Below are 23,508 nucleotides of genomic sequence, written 5' to 3' on the forward strand. Positions count from 1 at the left end.
AACCCTAAACCCTAAACCCTAAACCCTAAACCCTAAACCCTAAACCCTAAACCCTAAACCCTAAACCCTAAACCCTTAAACCCTAAACCCTAAACCCTAAACCCTAAACCCTAAACCCTCAACCCTAAACCCTAAACCCTAAACCCTCAACCCTCAACCCTCAACCCTAAACCCTAAACCCTCAACCCTAAACCCTAAACCCTCAACCCTAAACCCTAAACCCTAAACCCTAAACCCTAAACCCTCAACCCTAAACCCTAAACCCTAAACCCTAAACCCTAAACCCTAAACCCTAAACCCTAAACCCTAAACCCTCAACCCTCAACCCTCAACCCTAAACCCTCAACCCTAAACCCTCAACCCTCAACCCTAAACCCTCAACCCTCAACCCTAAACCCTCAACCCTCAACCCTCAACCCTAAACCCTCAACCCTCAACCCTAAACCCTCAACCCTCAACCCTCAACCCTCAACCCTAAACCCTCAACCCTAAACCCTAAACCCCTAAACCCTAAACCCTAAACCCTAAACCCTCAACCCTAAACCCTAAACCCTAAACCCTAAACCCTAAACCCTAAACCCTAAACCCTAAACCCTAAACCCTAAACCCTCAACCCTAAACCCTAAACCCTAAACCCTAAACCCTAAACCCTAAACCCTAAACCCTAAACCCTAAACCCTAAACCCTAAACCCCTAAACCCTAAACCCCTAAACCCTAAACCCTAAACCCTAAACCCTCAACCCTAAACCCTAAACCCTAAACCCCTAAACCCTAAACCCTAAACCCTAAACCCTAAACCCTCAACCCTAAACCCTAAACCCTATTACTTACTTAAAAAAAATTCTCTAATTAAGAATGTATTTATGATAAGAATAAAGGATTATTCTATCATAAATACCTTTGGCTTTTCCTACAGGCAGGGGCATCTTAAGCAGTCGTTGATCTCTACCTGCTCCACCTCAACTGCGTGTGGTGAATGAGACTGCTCTCTGCTCATTTAATAAGGGCAGTCTTGTCTTTCTTGAGAAATAATTCACGTGTCAACTCCATACTCCACAGTCATCACAACAACTAACACATCTCAAGCAAGGATGGCTGATTAATTGTTACCAAATAAACATCACGAACATGGTCACAATAATATTTTTCTTTGTCAAAAATTATGAAATATTTTTTAAAAATTAAAATTTTATTTATTTATCACTCTTTGACCTTGCCTCACAATGCTCGCCATGGCATGCCTTAACCTTATGTGCCTTGCCTTGGCACGGAAAGGCGCTTTGGTTGTTTATCTTGCCCTTGTGCACGGTTGTAATTTACCTTGGACACAGTTGGGTTTGGGGTCACTATATGTCTTCTAATTGAATTACGACCCTTATGCCACTTTATTTTTAGGTAAAATTGAAAGTTTAATATTCATCAAAATTGGGTCAACAATGGTCACTGTTACACTGCATCATAAGGTATATTTATCTGTTGCAGGCAAATATCGAGTGTTGACTACATGGATTACACAATTTATGAAAGGCTCGAGAATTTACAGTATGAACCAATTCACCTAAGTGCCACATGCATTTGATTTAGCCGCAACTATGCACAGCAGATGATAGTTATAACTGCTGTTTTAGTTCGTCATGCTCATAGTTGTACAAGGAAGGCAATCAGTACCAGTGGAGGAGGCGTGGTGTCACAGCAGCTGCATACAATTTGTTCTGCCACAACCATGGCAACGAGGACATTTAACATCAAGTGGTCTGCAATTCTCAACTGGACCTACTGACAAATTTGTAAAGTCAATAGTCTCAAAGAAAATTGAGAACCTCCAAAGCTTGTGGATACACCTTAGTGCTAATTATCTGTATAATACATGCGAAGCAAGAAAAGATATCCGTACTCGGGAATTTCGGCAACAAATAATAAAATTTACAAATAATTGACCTATCAGTAATGCAACCGTCTCTTGTGCTGGCCATCTCATGGTCCTCTCATCTTCTCAACAATGTTCCTACTCTTCTCTTCAACTTGGCGCCTCTTCTCTTCCAATTTCTCACCCATCTTCTTCCCCAGATCAAGCATCCTTGCTCTTCTCCCTGTTCTCTTTAGCCTTGGGTCATCTTCTTCAAAGCTATGATTCTGTTTATCCAACAATATTGTAGACCTCGACAGTGATTGAGACTCAGGTATACCCTCTACCTTGTGTTTGAAACTGTCCTCTAGTTCACCATTCCCCAATAAAGGAGTTCTCAACTCTTGACAAGTCCCGCCAGTATTCCCAGCTGACGGATCATTAGAACTCACCGAAAAGGCTAGCACATCTGAGGATTCACCAATTGGTTGTTCAATAGACTCGGTTTTCTTCAGTTTTTTATGCTTGGTCCTATCAACGGAGATTCCGCTGCTAGCTTCTGTCTTGTATTTTCCTTCACTAGGTTGGACGATGGGTACTTCACATACAGTGGTTGGATCATTCACAGATTCTGGGTTAACCCATATGAAAGGAGCAACCCTTCGTGGTACCCAATCGTCCTTTTCTGCTAGCATCCATGGTATGCATACACTTTCAAAGTTTGGAAGCACTAGAGTTTCCCGGATTGCAGTCTGTACAAGTGAAATGAAGCTTCATAAGAACCCACCCCCCCCCCCAAATAATGTTTGTTGATTCCACATCACTATGTTTTTTAAGCAAAAACCAAAGCACAAAATTGTGTGCATACCATTTGGAAGCACTAGAAATGCCAAAAGTTTAAGATCAATTTGAAGTGGTTACATTCAGCATGTAGGAGCAGTTTCATCAAATCATAAAATTGAACATCATAGTAATTAGTAACAAACATCGTGCCTCATGTATGAGAGTTCACACATCATAGTAACAAACATCGTGCCTCGTGTATTAAGTTAAGCATGCTCCAAAACAAAATAAAATAAAATAAAATAATAGAAGGAAAATTACCAAATATGGAAGCAATTTTCTGTACCTTAAGCCGACTGATCAGAAACAAAGCTATGTGTCCATTAGTAATCTTGTGGTCTCCCACTGACGAGTCCAGATTGAAATCTATATCAGGCATGGATGTGAAAGCAAACCATAACCTGTCTGAAGGAGGTGGCTTGATTTGTAACCGCAGTGTTCCTCGTAAGGATGTTATCCTTATTGCCAAAGACAGAGGCACCTTTAATTAAATATTATAAGTTAGTGATGCAGAAGCTCTTGAGATAGATAACCTTTTTAAGTACGCGTACATGCACATACAAATAAAGTGTGCTTCTGATTCTGTGCGTGCAAGTGTGAGAGACAAGAGAAAACACATCAAATCGGAGAAATTTATAACCAGTATTCTTTTTGTGAGTATAAAACACTTTGGTGATGGCCATCTCCAGAAAATACAACTCAGTTTTCACAACTACCAAGCTCAAGCTTCTTTTCATGACCTACTAGAAGATGAGTACACACTCTGTGTGTGTGAACAATTTCATTTTATTTTTTGTTTTTTATTAAGGAGTGTGATTAGTTTTTAAAATTTTAAAAAAGAGTGTGAGACAATGATGATGAGACAGTTTTTCTTAACAAGGGCATTTTTTCTTTTGTCATAGGAAAAATAGGTATATGATTGTCATTTTCTCAAAAAATGGGGGTAAAATAGGAAAAATAGGGATATGATTGTCATTTTGTCAAAAGGCACAAAATTAAAGCCTCTTCAACCGCCCACATCCTCCCATGTTCTCCTCAAGCGCAACCGCTTCAGTATTCAAACTATCCAAAAAACATCATGATTTCACTTATCTGTATGAAAAAATGATGGTGGAACAATTTCTCTTAATAAGTGCATATTTTTTATCTTATGTAAATATTGTGTATCAAAAGTGAGGGTAAAATAGGGAAAAAGGGGCAAAAAGTTCAAAGGATACAAAATTACTATTTTTCCCTCCTTATGTCAATATTGTGTATCAAAAGTGAGGGCAAAATAGGAAAAAAAGAGGCAAAAAGTTGACAAGGAGGGTTCTCTTAATAGTATAGAAGATTATTGTTCACTTGATGGTCTAACGGTCCCTATCTACATTAGCATGTCATATATGATTATGCTGTAAAATAATTTAACTTAAACAGAGAAAAGAGCCAACTCGCACAAACACGCATTACATCTACAGCCAAATATCCATCTAATGAAGGGGACAACTATCATGGACAGAAGATCAGCAATAGTCATGGTCCGCAGAGAATTAAACCATAAGTAACAAGAAAGTCCAGGGAATCAGAAAAACATATGGGTCAGAGATCCATCTACAAACCTGTGAAACTTGTTTGGCTATAGAATTTAGAAGTGACTTCCACCTGGATCCATAATTTGATGCAGACATACTGCTCTTAGAACTGTTTGATCCATCTGCAACAGAACGTTTCAGGCAATAAAAGAGACAATACTAGGAAACGAAACTTGTAGTTTTCATTGTAGTGTAAAGTGAAATAATACAATATTATTTACCTTATTTAACTAGAAAATGTGTAATGTTTAGCTTCCAAATTGAAAATAATTCCATGCTTAAAGTTTCTTTTCTTTGCCTTATTAACTGTGAATTTACTTGAAAGTTTCCCTCTTCTCTACTACAAGCCTATAGATAGCAGATCCTTTGCAAGAATGATATTCAAAATAAACCTTAAAAATTACAAGGTTGAAATTATGGGACCACATTGCTGGGTGGGCTCCAACAATGTGGTCCTCAACTTGAATCGTCATAGATCACCTGTGCATGCATATATTAAAATTCTCAGACCAAGTTACATCTGTATCCAGACGTTGTGCTGTTTGAACTGCGTGATTTTGCTGTTCAGACAGATCCTCACGTTTACTTAATTATTTTTAAAGTTTTATATACGATTTCCTTTAGGGTTTGACCTCTATTCCATGCCTAGCTGTTAGACTACCATTTTAATCTTGATGTTTGAAGTCTCAGACTCTAAATCTTAATGTTTGCTCTCTTGATCATAGGCAACCCAAATTCAATTGATTCTTTAATCATATAGTACCTCGTGAACTATTTTTCAAGCTATGTAGTGTACTTATAGAAATCACCAATAAGTATTATAGGTAACAAGATAATATTTCCACTACTATACAATCCTCAATGTATTATGAACCCAGAGGCTGCTTGTATGTGAGCAACAATCAAGAGTTTCAAAGGTATATATGGAATATACAGAGTGCACAAAAGTTGACTTTAGTTTAATCTCACCAGGTTTTGGATCACATTCCTCCTTATTCTCTGGCGCATCAACTGCCCCTTCAGCAAGATTTAACTGCTTTCCGAAATGCTCAAATTCTTCAAGAAGATCGGCTGAAACATCTCCAACAGAGCCTGATTCTGGACGCGCATCCTCACTGCCTCTTTGGAAATCTAATTCACGGACTTCCAGTCTTGTTTCAACGTCTAACACCGCACCACCATAGTATCCAATGTCAACTTCCAAAGCCCATACATCATTCATGTCCATCGGGAGTACTTTCAAACCATGGATGTAAGGTGGGAGATTCCCAATATTAATGTCTGTACAAATCACTTCGCCCATGTAACTTGGGGTCCTCATATTGGACAATGTCCTCTGTCATAGGCAAAATCAAATAAAACACAAATATTTTACATCTGCCTTTGCAAACAAATAATAGAAGAGAAATGTGTAAGTACACAAAGCAATAGCCAAATTCAAGATGTCCAAATACACTCAATCAAATTCGGAAAATTTGATACATGGAGGCCCAGTTACATGAAATGAACCCTACATTTAACAGGTGCCTTGCAAATATAAGTCAGTTTAACCTAAATCTTTATCCGAAATATTATTTAGCTTCCGCCTTAATGCAAATATGAGAAGATGCATGCATGTATACTAACAGAAATGATGAAATCTTCTTGGTGAATGGTGCACCTGAATCTGAGCTTTTATGGTTCTTTTCATCTCCACACTACTTTTGGCATCAAAGAAGAGCCGTGAAATTAACAAATTCCAACAAAGTGTTCCCTCATCAGAACCAAATTTTTCATCGGAGCCTGCATCAGAGATGACAGATATATGACTCTGACTACCAGAATGAGTTAAGGTGGAAGATGGTGGGATAGCGAAATTCCCTTCACTGAAACTCTGAGCTCTCTTCACTAATGGACTAGCATCTACCAAACTACTGGAAGAAACAAAATCCTGGCATGGACGAACTTTCTCACTTATCTTTCTTTCTTCACGGCCTAAGGATGACGTCCAGCTCAACTTATTTTCTGGACCAATCTTCGAAGACTTCTTTGTGAATTTTCTCAAGAACATACGAACCTTTGAGGAAGAACCATCAATCCTATTTTCCTTATCTGCGGGTTCAGCAGCATACAGTCCACCAGACTGTTTCATGAGTGAAGGATGGCCTGTATTTAACAATGTCAAGTAGCAGCGAAATTCTTCATGCAACTTGGCGAACCAGTCAAGTTTTTCTTTGTCATCACACGATGCTAGACGAAGAGTTTTACACCATGATTCCTTCTCCCATGAAGTTTTAAGATAAAGGTATAATATTTTACTTCCTTTGTATAAGGTGGCCTTGCTATCCAATTTAATGGGGAACCTCTTGGCCCTTAAGAAAAGAAAGAAACTTTCAGCACTGGTCAAAAACATAGTGAAACACTGTAAATGGCTAAGAACTAAGACAATTCTGTTTTATTTTTCACAGTAATAAGAGATATTATGGTACTTTATATCTTTACAAAAACAAATCATGGAAGTATACACGTCTTCAAAAAAAATTTGTCACCTCGTCGTAAAAAATTTGTCATAGCACTTGTATGGGAAAGATTGGGGAAAAGTAGTAATATGACAATTATGATCATCCCAGCTTGATTAAATTTGAAAAAGAATGGTTAGAAGCAGAGGATGTGTGGCAATTGCCAGTTACCATTTTCTTGAAGATAGACTTGTTGAGGAAACAGCTTCAATAGTGCAGCCCTTTAACTGTATAGCTGTCTGGGAGCCATCTGATTCTGTCAGAATGAGTAGTTTGTTCTTGATTTTTGCATATCTTTTTATAGGAGAAACCTCAAAGAATTCCTTCTCTCTCTTTTGCTCTCGTAGAGCTTTTTCTTGCCAGTTTTTTGGAACTTTTTCTGGTTCTAAAACCCAAATTACACCCTAATGGAGGGAAAGCTTTTAGAAAAATGCTATGCACAGCCATGAGTAATGTATATGTGTCATAAGCCTAGATGAACAATGAAACAAGTGTCGACTGATTAGCTCCCCACAAAAGGGATGTGGGAAGCACAGGTTGGGTCCCAATATCAACGATAAATGTACAATAGTGCCAACAAAAGGTAATTCAGTATAATGCAGTGATATGACTGAATTCTGTACAAAAAAATACCTAAGATGTATATCTTTTCAGTCAACCACAAGCAAATGCGTAACCTCAACAATACATATAATAGTTTCCATTCCAATGCCTTATGCTAAATAGAATCCTTAATGTAGTTGTTTCAGTTTGATCAACATTTCATTAGAAAGATTAATGTCTTGCAAAGAAAACTAGATAAAGTAGAAAATATTCTCTAACACGATTTTATTATATTTAGGATTATAAATACAGCCTTATGTATACATTTCTAAAGTCATACAGCCTTATGATCCTTAAAATGTGCCTCGAGAAAAAACATATTCAAATAGATACATAACCTGTCAATTACTCACCCAAATATTCCATCATATTTAAATTTTTAGTTATATTGTTCCACGTTATCAATTTAACTGGGATACGCTAAAGAGTTGAAATAGAAATTTTCATGATCAAAAAAGTACAAATTCTCAAAGTTGAGTTGAATTGAATTTGGGAATTCAATGTTGTTTTCAGAGCAAGAAAGAAAACTCCAGAGAAAAAGCAGAAGGCAGAGGATAAATTTACAAGTAGAAATTAAAGAAACGAATTCCAGGGATATGAATATTCAAGTACAAGTGGTAAATACCTCCTTCTCCTTGGTGGAAGAAAATTCCAGGGATCGACGAGGGTGTAGGGGGTCTGACTTGGATCCTCTTTCTTGAGATGATTTTTCTTTGTCATGCTGTTGCTTGGTTTTGTGTTGTAACCTGCTGATGAAAACTCGTACAACTGCGACTTCCGCAGCTAGAATCGCCACTGCTCCGACCACAAACCCAACACTTAGCCACAGCAACCAACTCCACATTTTTTTTTCTACAATTCTACAATACCAGATTTAAATTTTGAGGTCCCTTTCTAATTCTTCCTGTAAAAATTCTCATAACCCTGAACAAAAAGAGATGTTTACCGCAAGCTTGGAGCTAATGGGGATCATATTCTCCTTACTCTGCCATCACAAAAAACAAAATTTGAAGCTGAATACTTCTTTAAAAAATATATAACTTGCAATCTGTTTTGTAACGTCAGTTCCGTTGGTGGTTCTTTGAACGTATTTATGGCATGTACGTCTTTTTTTTTACTTCACCGTTTTTCTCATATGAATTTACCCAAATAATTGGTTTTTTTTCCTAAAATCCATCCCCATTGCATGCTGCGTTCTTATATAATTGTTGTTTTGCTAATAGTGTGACCTTTCTCTTAAAAAAAAAAAAAGATAAAAAATAAAAACTACTGGTATATTTTTACTCAATCATGGTCATGAGTTTAGGTAGCAATCACTTGTTCCAATTCACCTTCAAATCAGGCTACAAATTCAAAATTTTACATATAAAAATCCAAATTAAACATAGAATTCAGAATTCACAACGCAAAAACCCAACCTAAACACAAAGTTAAAGTGCGAGACCTAAGCTTTAGATTAAGAAAGAGAGAGCAAATACAATTGGGGGTAAAGTTCGAAAATTTACCAAGAGGAGTTTCGGAAGAGGCGCAGAGAGTAGGGGATCGGCCTATCACTGATGTGATGGTATCGAGAGCCATCATTTCCCCTGTGGATCGGTGATTCGGCCTTATATCTATCTATAAGGCTTCAATTTCTGCAAGGCGATCGATTTTGATCATGCTTTCTACGCTCTGCTTCGCGATCTCTGCAACTGTTGCAGTTCCGCACATCTATGGCGAGAGAGAGTTGGAGAAGAAGCTGTGGATTGAGTATGGGGGAGGAGAGAGAGAGAGTTCCACTGCGCGCGCGCGCGAGAGAGAGAGAGAGAGAGAGAGAGAGAGAGAGTTTGTGTTTGTGTTTGTGTTTGTGTTTTAGACAGAGAAATGGAAAAAAATAGATTGTTATTCCATAAAGCCACAGGGGTAAATATGTCACTTTACTGTGTGAATTGAGAAAAAGGAATGACAGAAACAGTAAAATTAGGGGTAAATCGTCAAAAGAGTTGTTCACCTGACTTTTAGTCGGGTTAATTTCTAATTCATGGGTCCAAATTTACAAAGCCCATGAATTTATATGGGGGCCGTGGCTTCACGTTAGTATCTTTCCCAATTAATTTGCGAAGTTGTCAGCAAGTTTTTTTTTTTAACTTTAACGAAAAGTTTTTTGTATTGTTTATTTTAACAAAAAAAATTATATTTTTACATTACAAATTTAATTCTGATACTATTCAGTTTACCTTTTAAAACTCAAAATTTTCAAATCATTATCATAATTTTTTTTTCCCCTTCTCTGTGACCTTGAAGTCTTCTAAGTCCAAATAGGACTTCACAGTTCACATGGCAGACAAAAATAAACATCTTTTAGCTATTTATTTGGAGATGTGGCAAAGGCATTCTTTGATCATTTTGAATCCTATAGGTAGTAATTGGTATGCTTTTATTTTGCTGCAAGGAATTTTGTTTCCTTGCATACTTGACACGGCATCAAAGAGGGATCAAAGATTTGATTTCAAATAAACCCCTCCTAAAGCTTTAAAAGCTAATTGGATTCTCCTTTCTTCTTTTTTTTTTTTTGTTGAGAGACCACGCTTGTGGTATACTATGAACTTTTGAGAGCCTAATCACCCTGCAGACGGGACCTAGGTTGTTTGTGACCACGTGAACAAGGGGACCTCCAAGCATTTTCAATTCCATAAGTGACACATCCTGATCGAGATCAAGGCATGCTGGTCGTTACGTGGAAGTGACGTAACCAAGTGCACAGTGCGGAAACTAATAAAATAATAATAAAAGTACGAATAAATAAAAACCAACTATACACAAAGTAAGAACATACATGTGCAAGCGTAAGTGTGGAAACAAAGTTCAGAGCACGAAGACCTAATGCAATCCGGGAGAAACAACACTATTTAAACACACCCAAAGGTGGTTCTACATTGGTGATAATCTGTCAGATATGCTGGAGAAATCCTCTAGGGAGCCACCAAAAGTGCTAGCCAACTAGAACCTAGAGGGGCGCAAAACAGAAAGTGTGAGTGGGCAAAAACAAAGCTTTTCAAAAACCACTTCATAAACAAACTTCTAACCCCTCGCCGTAAAACTTGTATACTTCCCAGAAAATAGAATATACATATATATATATATAAGTAATGCTCAGAAACATGTCATGTCAAATGCCTCTAAACAAAATGCAAGTACTCAGGTAATGCCAAACAAGGTCATGTAATCTGTCAGCCGGAGTCACCTAACGTGACCTATACGGCTGAATCTAGAGCTTAAATCTCCATCTCACTAACTATACCTGCACACGAGTCGGAACCACCTAAAGTGGTCTGTACGACAGGACTGGGTATATAATAAGTACGCTCAAGTGCTACGATCACGTGAAGGCTGGGCGAATAATCGCGGGTCACCTACGAGTCGGAACCACCTAAAGTGGCATGTACGACAGGACTGTGCACCTAACTTGGATCCAAGATAAGCATGTGGTGCGGGAGGTAAACATCATGTGAAGGACTGTGCCCAACTCCGGACGGGAGCACTAACACTGGGGGTGCAGGTTATGAGCTCTCTATGCATCTCAAATCACTACTGAACATAAACATAAACCATAAGTTACCTGACACTTACCTGTGCGTCCGCAACACCAACACACACACACACATATATATATATATATATATATATATGCAACTAATAATGTATAAACAAACGGCAAACATAATGCATGGCATATAAATGTATAAATGTTTCAATTCACTTTCTCGGAAAAATATAAGTATATAGGTATATACGGAAAACCAAAAGGCCATTCATTGATATGTAGAAGGGTCGTAACCCCCTTGCCTCGAGTGACCGCACTCGTCCTTGGGATAGGTCTCACCTATATGCGAAACAACTATAAATACGTTAATTTTAAAGCATATAACCAACCATACGAAATAACTTCTCATACAAAGCTCAAATGGGGTGTATGAATACACCAACTTGATCTACTCAAACTCAGGAACATCCCCATATTTTTAGAAAAATTTTCTGACGCCGCATGCGCCCCCACGCGCCGCTCACGCGCAGGCACGTGCCTAGCACACTGACGGCGTCAGTTAACGCCGTCAGGAATATTCCGTTAAATCTAACTGATGTCGTTAACGCCGTTAGGAATATTCCGTCCAAACTAACGGAATATTCCGTCATCTTCTCCGGCCAAACTCCGGCGTCGTCGCCGTCGCCGGCGTCGGAAAACCGGGAAATTTTTAAAACCTTGTATCTTCTTCGTTTTTCAACCAAATTTCACAAAATTGGTACCAAAATGAAGCTTACAACAAGAGGAACAAATCCATACCACTTTCAAGCACTAAAACCCACGGAATCTCGTCGGGAAAGCACCATCAACTCCGGCCAAACTTGTAACTCACGATCCCGACGTCCAAAACCTTCAAACGAACCACCCCGAGCCTCCTAAGGACCTCACCAAGCTTCCTACAAGCTTGAAATTCCCAAAAACACAAGAATTAACGTGTGCATGAACAGTGACCAAATCGGGGGATCCCGAGTTCGACGTGAAAACGAATGTATCCTTACCTGAAATGGGTATGGTTAAACTCCTAAGGACCTCACGAGCACGAATATGTAATTTGTTTCCTCGATCTGTGAAGGTTTCAAGGGTTTTGAGGTGTGTCTGTAATATGGAGATAGGAATGGGAGAGAGAGAGAGAGGGAAGGGACAGTGATACGGGACAGGGAAATGGGTGAGGGAGTGTGTGTGTGGTCCAAAATCAACCAATCAAAACTCAAAAACAGCCACACAACAAAACAACATACTAGGGGCAAAATCGTCATTTCACCCCTACGGTACGAAAAATCCGGGATGGGCTGTCACAACCTACCCACCTTAAAAAATTTCGTCCCGAAATTCAAAACAACCACACAAAGCAAACCCCTAGTGATCGAAGAACAACCGAGGGTACAAATCTCTCATCCGATCTTCAGTTTCCCAAGTAGCTTCCTCCACGGAATGATTCATCCACAAAACTTTCACCAAATTCACTATCTTGTTCCTTAGAACCTTTTCTTTCCAATCTAGAATCGTCACTGGTACCTCATCATAAGTCAAATCCGGATTGATTTCCAAGGGTTGAGGTGGTATCACATAAGACGGATCTGCCACATAATGTCGAAGCATGGACACGTGAAAAACATTATGTACTTTAGCCAACTCAGGAGGTAACTCCAGCCTGTAAGCTACCTCACCAACTCGCTCGGTGATCGTGTACGGTCCGATATACCTGGGACTTAGCTTACCTTTCTTTCCAAACCGCACGGCGCCTCTCCACGATGAAAGCTTCAGAAATACCCAATCGTCAACCTCATACACTCTGTCAGTAGCATGCCGATCTGCTAAACTCTTTTGCCGATCTTAGGCCGCCTTCAGGTTAGACTTAATTACCTGAACATTTTGAGTAGTCTCCTCAACAATCTCCGGGCCCACCAAAACTCTTTCTCCGACCTCTAACCAACACAAGGGTGTGCGACAGGATCTACCATACAACGCCTCAAATGGTGCCATGCCAATACTCGAATGAAAGCTGTTGTTGTAGGCAAATTCCATTAAATCCAACCACTTGTGCCAAGCATCACCAAACTGTAACATCGAAGATCGCAACATATCATCCAACGTCTGAATGGCTCTCTCTGACTGTCCGTCCGTCTAAGGATGATACGCCGTACTATAAAGTAGTCTCGTACCCAAAGCTTCCTAAAAAGCTACCCAAAATTTAGATGTAAATCTTGGGTCATGATCCAAGACAATACTCACAGGGACATCATGGTACTTCACGATCTTCGAGATGAACAACTCAACTAATCGGCCCAAATAATATTTCTCCCTCACTGGAATGAAATGTACTAACTTAGTAAGCCGATCAACAATCACCCAAATGCCGTCAAAACCATTATGTGTACGCGAAAGCTTGTACGCAAAAGCTATAGTAATGTTTTCCCATTTCCACTCTAGAACGGGAAACGGCTGCAACAACCCAAACGACTTCTTCCTTTCCGCCTTAACTTGCTGACAAACAGCACACTTACTCACATACTCAGCTATCTCCCTCTTCATACCCGACCAATAATAAAATGGTCGAATGGTATGATACATTTTAGTAGCTCCTGGATGCATATCATAAGCCGAGATATGTGCTTCATCGAGAATTGCTTTCTTTAAATCCAAATTATTAGGCACAAACATCCTACCCTCTTGCATCAGCATGCCATCTGAATCACGAACTCTGAGGTTTTTCCTCCTCCCTTGATCTCGAGCTTGGATTATTCCTTGAGTTTCCTCATCAGCTACCTGAGCTTCAAGCACCCGATCAACTAAAATTGGCCTAACTTGAAAATTAGCAAGTAAAGCCACCTTTCGATCTTCTGCTTCTAACCTCACTCCCGTGGATCTTAAGTCTGCCAGAAGAGGAATGCGACTAGAGTACAACGCATTGATACGGCCCTGAAACTTCCTGCTAAGTGCATCAGCCACCACATTTGCACGACAAGGGTGATAATCAATCGTGCAGTCATAATCACTAAGCAGCTCCATCCACCTCCGTTGACGAAGATTAAGATCCCTCTGCGTAAAAAGATACTGAAGACTCTTATGATCTGTAAAGATCTTACATTTCTCTCCATAAAGGTAATGTCTCCACAACTTCAACGCAAAAATAATGGCTGCTAACTCCAAATCATGTGTAGGGTAATTCAACTCATGAGGTTTCAATTGTCGTGAAGCATAACCAATTACCCTACCATGCTGCATTAACACACATCCCAGACCATTCAAAGAAGCATTACTATAGACCTCGAAATCACCGCTATCGTCCGGGAGCACCAAAACATGTGCATGAGTGAGACAATACTTCAACTACTGGAAACTCTGCTCACACTTATCATCCCTACTCAAATTTAACATCTTTCCTTGTTAACCTCGTCAGTGGTAAAGCAATCACAGAAAAATCCTTAACAAACCGTCGATAATACCCTGCTAAACCAACGAAACTCATCACCTCAGTGACGGTTCGCGGTTGCTCCCACTTCTCCACAGCTGCCACCTTTTGAGGATCCACCAAAATACCCTGAGCTGAAATAACGTGCCCCAAAAATGCAACTTGGTCTAACCAAAACTGGCACTTGCTAAACTTAGCATACAATTGGTGTTCCCTCAACCTTTTCAACACCAAAGTAAGATGTCGAACATGCTCCGCTTTAGATTTAGAGTACACCAGAATATCATCGATGAAAACAATAACAAACCTATCCAAATATGGCTGGAATACTCGGTTCATCAAATCCAAAAAAGCAGCTGGTGCATTCGTCAATCCAAATGGCATAACCAGAAACTCGTAATGACCATAACGAGTCCTGAAAGCCGTCTTAGGAACATCATCCCTACTAATTTTCAGCTGATAATATCCAGACCTCAAGTCAATTTTGGAGAATACACAAGCACCTCGAAGCTGATCAAATAAATCATCAATACGCGGCAACGAATAACGGTTTTTAATCGTTACCCGATTCAATTGCCTGTAATCAATACATAGCCTCAAAGTTCCGTCTTTCTTTCTCATAAACAACACTGGAGCTCCCCAAGGTGAAGTACTAGGCTGAATAAAACCCTTATCCACTAATTCCTGCAATTGAACTTTCAATTCCCTTAACTCAGCAGGAGCCATACGATAGGGAGTCAAGGAAATAGGATTAGTACCTGGAAGCAACTCAATGGTGAACTCCATGTCTCGGTCTGGCGGCAAACCAGGTAAATCCTCAGGGAAAACATCAGGAAAATTTATGACTACCCTTACATCCTCCACACTATTAGGAACAGCATCATCCAACACCACATGAGCTAAGTACCCCTGGCAACCTTTAGATAACAACCTTTTCGCTTGCATAGCAGAAATAATGCCATGTCTCACCCCACTCTGCTCGCCCACAAAAGTAACCACAGGTAATCCAAGACGATGGAACGTAACAATCAATATTGGCACGATTGAAATGCAACCAATCCGTGCCCAGAATCACATCAAAGTAAACAATATCCAACGGGATAAGATCAGCTGGCATAACAACATCATCCACCATCACTGGACATCCTGGGTACACACAATTTACAATACATCTCTCCCCTCTAGGCATAGCAAACTCTAAATCATACCCTAGAGGTGTAGGGCGAGGTTGCATCACTTGAGCAAATGTATGAGAAATCACAGAATGTGCAGCACCACAATAAATTAATACTCTAGCAAAATAACCAAGGATATTTAACGTACCCATGATCAAGTCTGGATTGTTTTGAGCGTCCTGCAGAGAGATGTTATGAATACGCCCCTGGGTCTGCTGCCGTCCACCACGACCTCTACTCGTCTGGCCACCACGACTCTGTATACCACGCCCCTGACTGGGCTGACCAGACTGCCTCGAAGACCCCGCACTACTCGTAGCAATCTCCTCATGCTGAGACTGTCCTCCCTGAAACCACTGAGACCCGCCTGCTGGAACTGAAGGATACGACATATAGCCACCAGAATACTGGGGATAACCACCCTGAGAATATGGATCCTGGGGATATGGATACTGTCCTGAAGCATAAGGAACTGCATCGCCCTAATAGTGATAGGCATCACCTCGACCAGTCTGCCTATAACTACCAAGACCAAGAATCTGCTGGATCGGTGCAGGTGGTGGCAAGAAAGTCTGCTGGGGTCTCTGCTGACTCTGGGGACAATTTGCACCCCGCTGTCCTATCTGCCCACAAGTAAAGCAACCACCGCTGCCTCGCCTACACTCACCAAAATGTCGGTTATTACACCTGCGGCAAACTGGGGCCCTACCTCTACCAGCATCACCCTGCCTCTAGCCTCTAGCACCACCAGCAAACCTACCACCACGACCCTGACCAGTGGCACTAAAACCACCGCTAGAAGAGCTAGAACTAGTGTCACCCCTCTTAAAGCTCTGGGACTTGCGAGGTCCGAGCGACGCCTGACCCTTGCCCTTATCATCTTTCCTCTGGTTGCCGTCTTTCTCTTCCTCCTCACTTTCACTGAGCATGTTCTCAGAATCCTCAATTCTCAACAGAATCTCATTAAAACTCCTGGTAGGTGTCACAAGGGGTAGTGGTCGTCATCGAACGCCACTTCTTCTTAGTGCCCAAACAGAAACAACGAAGCATCTCCGCCGGATTGCCAGCAACATCCGGATGATAACGAGACAGATCAGTAAACCTCCGGTAGTACTCGGTTGCTGTCAGCTTCCCCTGTCTCAACTCAGTGAATTCCTGTTTTTTGCTGTCAATATACTCAGGAGGTACAAACCTTCTCCTGAACAACTCTCTGAATACATCCCAATCCATCCTCTCTGCTGTAGATAAACGACAAAGTTCTTGTTCCCACCAGGATGCAGAATCTTTACCCAAAAAACACGATGTCATCTCAACCCACTTCTCGACAGGGAAATTCCCCTGATTATGCAGAACACGAAAGGTCTTCTCAATATGTTCTAGCCACCGCTCCGCACCCTCAAAGCCCTCATGGCCCTCGAATTTATCCAACTTCAGATTGTACATAATCTCCAAATGAGTCCTCTGGGGAGGGCGGAGCGCCGACTGAATAGCTATAGCGATAGCTTCCCCCCAGCTGAGCTACATCGAGGAAACTAAGCTCAGCCGAGCGACGCGGATCCCGACGATGCGGCATAATTCTGGCAGAAGACACCAAAACCATTAGAATACTCACAAAAGTACAGAACTGCCAAACCTATGCTCTGATACCAAAGTAACACACCCCAACCGAGATCAGGGCATGCTGGCCGTCACGTGGAAGTGACGTAACCAAGTGCACAGTGCGGAAGCTAATAATAAAAGTACGAATAAATAAAAACCAGCTATACACAAAGTAAGAACATACATGTGCAAGCGTAAGTGTGGAAACAAAGTTCAGAGCACGAAGACCTAATGCAGTCCGGGAGAAACAACACTACTTAAACACACCCAAAGGTGGTTCTACATTGGTGATAATCTGTCAGATATGCCGGAGAAATCCTCTGGGGAGCCACCAAAAGTGCTAGCCAACTAGAACCTTGAGGGGCACAAAACAGAAAGTGTGAGTGGGCAAAAACAAAGCTTTTCAAAAACCACTTCATAAACAAAGTTCTAACCCCTCGCCGTAAAACCTGTATACTTCCCAGAAAATAGAATATACATATATATTTAAGTCATGCTCAGAAACATGCCATGTCAAATGCCTCTAAACAGAATGCAAGTACTTAGGTAATGCCAAACAAGGCCATGTAATTTGTCAGCCAGAGTCACCTAACGTGACCTGTATGGTTGAATCTAGAGCTCAAATCTCCATCTCACTAACTATACCTGCACACGAGTCGAAACCACCTAAAGTGGTCTGTACGACAGGACTGGGTGTATAATAAGTACGCTCAAGTGCTACGATCACGTGAAGGCTGGGCGAATAATCGCGAGTCACCTACGAGTCGGAACCACCTAAAGTGCTCTATACAACAGGACTGTGCACCTAACTTGGATCCAAGATGAGCGTGTGGTACGGGAGGTGAACATCACGTGAAGGATTGTGCCCAACTATGGGCGGGAGCACTAACACCGGGGGTGCAGGTTATGAGCTCTCTATGCATCTCAAATCACTACTGAACATAAACATAAATCATAAGTTACCTGGCACTTACCTGTGCGTCCGCAACACCAACACACACATATATATATGCAACTAATAATGCATAAACAAACGGCAAACATAATGCATGGCATATAAATGTATTAATGTTTCAATTCACTTTCTGGGAAAAACACAAGTATATAGGTATATACGGAAAACCAAAAGCCCACTCACTGATATATAGAAGGGTCGTAACCCCCTTGCCTCGAGTGACCGCACTCGTCCTTGGGATAGGTCTCACCTATATGCGAAACAACTATAAATATGCTAATTTTAAAGCATATAACCAACCATACGAAATAACTTCTCATACAAAGCTCAAATGGGGTTTATGAATACACCAACGTGATCTGCTCAATCTCAGGAACATCCCCATATTTTTAGAAAATTTTTCTGACACCGCATGCGCCCCCACGCGCCGTCCACGCGCAGGCACGTGTCTGGCACACTGACGGCGTCAGTTAACGCCGTCAGGAATATTCCGTTAAATCTAAATGATGCCGTTAACACCGTTAGGAATATTCCGTCCAAACTGACGGAATATTCCGTCCAAACTGACGGAATATTCCGTCATCTTCTCCGGCCAAACTCCGGCGCCGTCGCCGGCGCTGGAAAACCGGGAAATTTTTAAAACCTTGTATCTTCTTCGTTTTTCAACCAAATTTCACAAAATTGGTACCAAAATGAAGCTTACAACAAGAGGAACAAATCCATACCACTTTCAAGCACTAAAACCCACGGAATCTCGTCGGGAAAACACCACCAACTCCGGCCAAACTTGTAACTCACAATCCCGACGTCCAAGACCTTCAAACGAACCACCCCGAGCCTCCTAAGGACCTCACCAAGCTTCCTACAAGCTTGAAATTCCCAAAAACACAAGAATTAACGTGTGCATGAACTAAGACCAAATCGGGGGATCCCGAGTTCGACATGAAAATGAAGGTATCCTTACCTGAAATGGGTATGGTTGAACTCGTAAGGACCTCACGAGCACGAATATGTAATTTGTTTCCTCGATCTGTGAAGGTTTCAAGGGTTTTGGGGTGTGTCCATACATATGGGGATAGGAATATGAGAGAAAGAGATGGAAGGGACAGTGATACGTGACAGGGAAAGGGGTGAGGGAGTGTGGGAGTGTGTGTGTGGTCCAGAATCAGCCAATCAAAACTCAAAAACAGCCACACAACAAAACAACATACTAAGGGCAAAATCGTCATTTCACCCATACGGTACGAAAAATCCGGGACGGGCTATCACAATAAGGCCATCTCCAACCAATTCGTCCAAAGGGTCATAGGGCCAAAAATAGTCGAAATGACACAAAAATCATCTCCAATCGAAAGCTAGGCCAAAAGGCTTGTGGGCCTCACCAGGCCAAAACCAGCCAATCAGGCCAGCGGGCTGGCCATCTCCAGCCAGCCAGCTAACCCGATGAGCCAGCCTATTCTAATTTTTTTTCTACATCATTTCTCACATACTCTTCACCATTTCATACTATTTTACCTCATTTTATTTCAATTCTTCACATTTCATATTATGGCATTTTGGCCCCCTCGGTTGGAGATGATTTTTTATCACAGGGCTATGTTTGGTCTATGGCCCTTTGGCGCCTCAGTTGGAGATGGTATGAAATGTAGTCTGGCACTGTTCATTAAAATATTAATTTCTTGGAGGGTTATAAGGCTAAAACAAGTCATTTGGCCATCCTTCTGTTAGAGATAGCCCAATAGCATTCCCGAGCTCTACATGGGGCTGAAAAAGTGGTGAATATAGCTCATTTTAGAGTTCCAAAGAATCTTTGGGGCTTTATAAAAGAATCTCTCCTAATGAGGGGCTATTTCTTTCGAACTGTATATGGGGCTATATAGATTTATTTTTGTAGTAATTTGATTATGCGATATATATATATATATATATATATATATATTTTTTTTTTTTTTTTTTTTATTTTATATTTTTTTTGTGTTACTTTTTTTAAGTTGATTTTTGGACTTTCTATCTTGAACTTTTTTTATGAACCTTTCAACCTAAAAAAGTTCAAATTGTGACAAAGTTAGATTTCATCACTTTTGAACCATTCGTTGGATTAAATTCTCTTATCTCAATCTCATCCGTTGAAAGATTTAAACCTCCACTTCATCATCTGAAATAATTTGATTTTCATGTACTACACAACAATTAACCTTGCACCAATTGGTAATTAGTATCATACAATATAGAAAGAAAAAAAAAATTATTTGAAAATTTCACCCACTAATGCCCATGAACGTTAAATAAATTTGAAATTTCACCTTATGAAATTTAAAACAATCATTAATTAGCCAAATTGCAATAAAAATATGTAAGAAAAAAGAACTAAAAAAAAAGAATAAAGGAGAGTATAAGTGTATTCACAAGTGAAGGGAGAATGATAAAATTTTGCTCACATAAGTTGCTACTTTTTTGTGGGACCCACTATTTGTTGGGGATGGATGTAGCCCATATTTTATGCTACCCAAGAAATGAAATTGCTAGCCCCAGTGGCAAATCTAACCCCATTTTCCAGCTCATTGGGATGAAATATCTCACTAAGACTTGAAATATATTAACCTCATGGAGGATAAAGCCCGCACTGGGGATGCTCTAACAACTTCAAAGGCAGCAGCCTATACTAAACAATTTCATTGTCATTTCTTCATCTGTTCCAGTGAGAGCCCACTTCGGCTTTATCTTGGTATTTGGTGGGAAGGATCTGAACATCATTTCTTCTACAAAGTTAGTGATTTAGAGAAGTACATGCCGCTGTTGATGTTTTGTAATCGAACAAGGTGCAATGGGGACTGCTGCTAGACTTATTTAAAAAGAAATTATTTGTAGTTTAACTTGATCCTTGTAGACAACCTAAACTGATAAAGCAACAACATTGATGTAAAGGTCAAAAAGCGTTGCTGCGAGCAATAATTTACCAATAGATATATTGAAGTCAGTCTTTCCCTCTCAATAAAGCACTGGAGGATCTCTTAGTTCCAGTTATTTGAGTGAGATAGGGATGGAGGTCACGATGGGGTAGTCGCATTACTCTGGAGTCTTGGCTATTTCCTTAATCTCCCTCCACGACTTGTAATCCGAAGCTCAAGCAATCACATCCTTCCAAGCAAGCCAGAAGCTGTTAGAGATAGTGCGTTTTTCTGAGGGTCTGAAGAGAAAATTGTGATAAAACAACTTTGTTTCTTGCCTCATCTTGTGCTTAAAGATGATCTTAACTCCTCTTGGAACTTGTTTTTGTATATTTGGTGAAGTACTTTAAATATCCTTTAGAAAACCAAGCATCCAAAAAGGTCACATGATCGGGGAAGGGTTTGTAGTTAAGGTCGGATCCACGCCATACAATTTGATCCAATGTCAAAGCAAAAGCAAGTGCTTCATAGACTCTTCACTTTCTCTGCAGAAAGGACGCATAAGGTGGTCAACAGTCTTTTGCCGACAAATGCCCAACCCATATGGAAGAACACTTGACAGAGCCTTCAACCTTGGGAACTTCGACACCCTAATGTCAATTTGGAGCGAAATATAGGTAGGAACTAGGGGGATTCCTGACAGTGAGTGATATCTGTCTGGTGATTTGAAGAATCACTTATGAATGGGCGCCTAAACTCAACTCCACTCCTAAAAAATACACTGGCATCCAGCTCATTTAATCTACTAAATGAATAGTGATGGACCTTATGAACAATTTAATTGGCCAAATGCATCTCCACCCCTAAAAAATATGTTGGCACAAAGTCTAAAAAAGGCGTTGGCACAAACGATCTCCACCCCTACAAAATGCGATGGCACCTAACCCATTTAAAATATTATTAATTTTTTTATAATAAAAATAATAGTTTTAATTTCGGATAGGGTTTAGGGTTTAGGGTTCATGGACCAAGATCTGCTTTCGTGTCATGGAAGCTGTGGGTCAGATATCCAAACTCAGACGTGCTGCAAACTTGGATAAAAAGAGGGAAAGATGAGGTAAAGATCTCTTGGAAGATTATTTTATCCCCAACAGTTTATTCCCTGATCATATTTTTAGACGTAATTTTAGAATGCAGCGAAGTTTGTTCAACAAAATCATAAGTGCTATTTGCAACCATGATCCATACTTTGTGCCAAAAAAGGATGCATTTCATGTTCTAGGTCTTATTCCTGAGCAAAAAATTATTGCTGCCTTGCAAATGCTTGCATATAGAGCATCTGCAGATCAAGTGGATGAGATAACGAGGATGGGAAAATCAACTATTCTGGAGTCCCTGATACATTTTTGCTTCGTAATCAAAGCCCTCCGCAATAATAAGTACCTCTGGAAACCCACGCAAGGAACCTGCGAAGGCTTCTAAAGAAGGGTGAGATGCAAGGCTTTCCTGGCATGATTGGAAGCATCAACTACATGCACTGAACCTGGAAAAACTGTCCAAGTGTGTGGCAAGGAGCTTATGACGACAGAATATGAGCCAAAAGTATCATTTTGGAAGCGGTGGATTTATTTGATACATGGATTTGGAATGCTTTTTTTAGTGGTCCAAGATCTCAAAATGACCTAAATGTCCTTACCCTATCTCCAATGTTCCATGAAGTGCTGCAAGGAAAAGCACCGAGAATCACATATTGGGTAAATGGCCATAAATACAAGGAGCATACTACCTAGCAGACGACATTTACCCAAGGTGGACAGCATTTGTCAAAACAGTGTCACATCCACAAAGTGAAAAAGAAAAACACTTCGCAAAATGTCAAGAAGGATGTGGAGCGTTGTTTTGATATCCTACAAGCTCGTTGGATGATTGTGTAGAGGGATGCCATGCATGACAACTTCTAGACCAATTGGCACAAGTTTGTATCCGGGATAATCTTTGACAACATCCCAACATTCCCATTTGGTGAATGATTTGTTATTGTTCTTCGCATTATAGAATGCTTGTGCTTGTAGTGTTTATAAAATGTGGGATAAGACAATATTATAAAATGTCGATGTAACACAATTAAATAAATTAAAATATTGATGCGGGTGGAATACATATAAATAAATAAAAATATTGTCACCTAATCTGCTAAACTTCTCCCACTACTCAGATTAGTGGAAGCATGAGAGAGAGTATTTTTCCAACAAGTAAAGGATATGTTAAGTTTTTTCCAACAACCTTGAAGACCTTGACTACTTCTTGTGTGATCTCCAAGCCTATCGCAAAACGCTTCCGTAATTCTACTCCACATTTCTCGCAACTCCATATCATTACCCGTAAGCGGGTCATGAATAATTTGAACCTAGTATTGACACAACGTAACATCTTCGATGAGCTTCCACGTAGCCATTTTTTACACAAAAAAGTATATAAAAGCTTTGGTTGGAAGTGTTGAAAATATTGAAATGTGGTGTAAGGTGGAAGATGATGGTTAGGTATTTATAGAAAAA

General features: G+C 40.3%; 1 protein-coding gene and 1 pseudogene across 3 annotated transcripts; both read right to left on the minus strand.

The window, feature by feature from the left end:
• Positions 1-1,813: 1,813 nt before the first annotated feature.
• LOC137712563 (uncharacterized) lies at positions 1,814-9,199 on the minus strand. Of its 3 annotated transcripts, XM_068451650.1 has the most exons (9): positions 8,868-9,199; positions 8,309-8,347; positions 7,988-8,222; positions 6,931-7,163; positions 5,922-6,612; positions 5,231-5,597; positions 4,289-4,383; positions 2,977-3,171; positions 1,814-2,599 (listed from the first exon to the last, which is right to left on the minus strand). In XM_068451650.1, the coding sequence occupies exons 3-9, from the start codon at positions 8,204-8,206 to the stop codon at positions 1,976-1,978; spliced, it is 2,424 nt and encodes an 807-aa protein (XP_068307751.1). In that variant the 5' UTR covers positions 8,207-8,222; positions 8,309-8,347; positions 8,868-9,199; the 3' UTR covers positions 1,814-1,975. The 3 variants fall into 3 exon arrangements, with proteins under 3 accessions (XP_068307751.1, XP_068307749.1, XP_068307752.1); XM_068451648.1 differs by lacking the exon at positions 8,309-8,347 and having other exon boundaries at positions 7,988-8,157; XM_068451651.1 differs by lacking the exon at positions 8,309-8,347.
• A 3,558-nt stretch (positions 9,200-12,757) lies between these two features.
• Positions 12,758-16,440, minus strand: LOC137713258 (uncharacterized; annotated as a pseudogene).
• Positions 16,441-23,508: the final 7,068 nt, after the last annotated feature.

This window comes from Pyrus communis, chromosome 13 (genome assembly GCF_963583255.1).
Source record: "Pyrus communis chromosome 13, drPyrComm1.1, whole genome shotgun sequence".
Taxonomy (NCBI): Eukaryota; Viridiplantae; Streptophyta; class Magnoliopsida; order Rosales; family Rosaceae; genus Pyrus; species Pyrus communis.

What these genes read in the sequence shown, in the direction of transcription:
- LOC137712563 (XM_068451648.1), bottom strand. Translation starts at nt 8,943, where the DNA reads ATGATGGCTCTCGATACCATCACATCAGTGATAGGCCGATCCCCTACT. An exon ending in CTCTTCCGAAACTCCTCTTG is followed by an intron (nt 8,158 to 8,867) that starts GTAAATTTTCGA and finishes TGGTCGGAGCAG; the next exon opens with TGGCGATTCTAGCTGCGGAA. An exon ending in TAGCCAAACAAGTTTCACAG is followed by an intron (nt 3,172 to 4,288) that starts GTTTGTAGATGG and finishes ATTTAATTAAAG; the next exon opens with GTGCCTCTGTCTTTGGCAAT.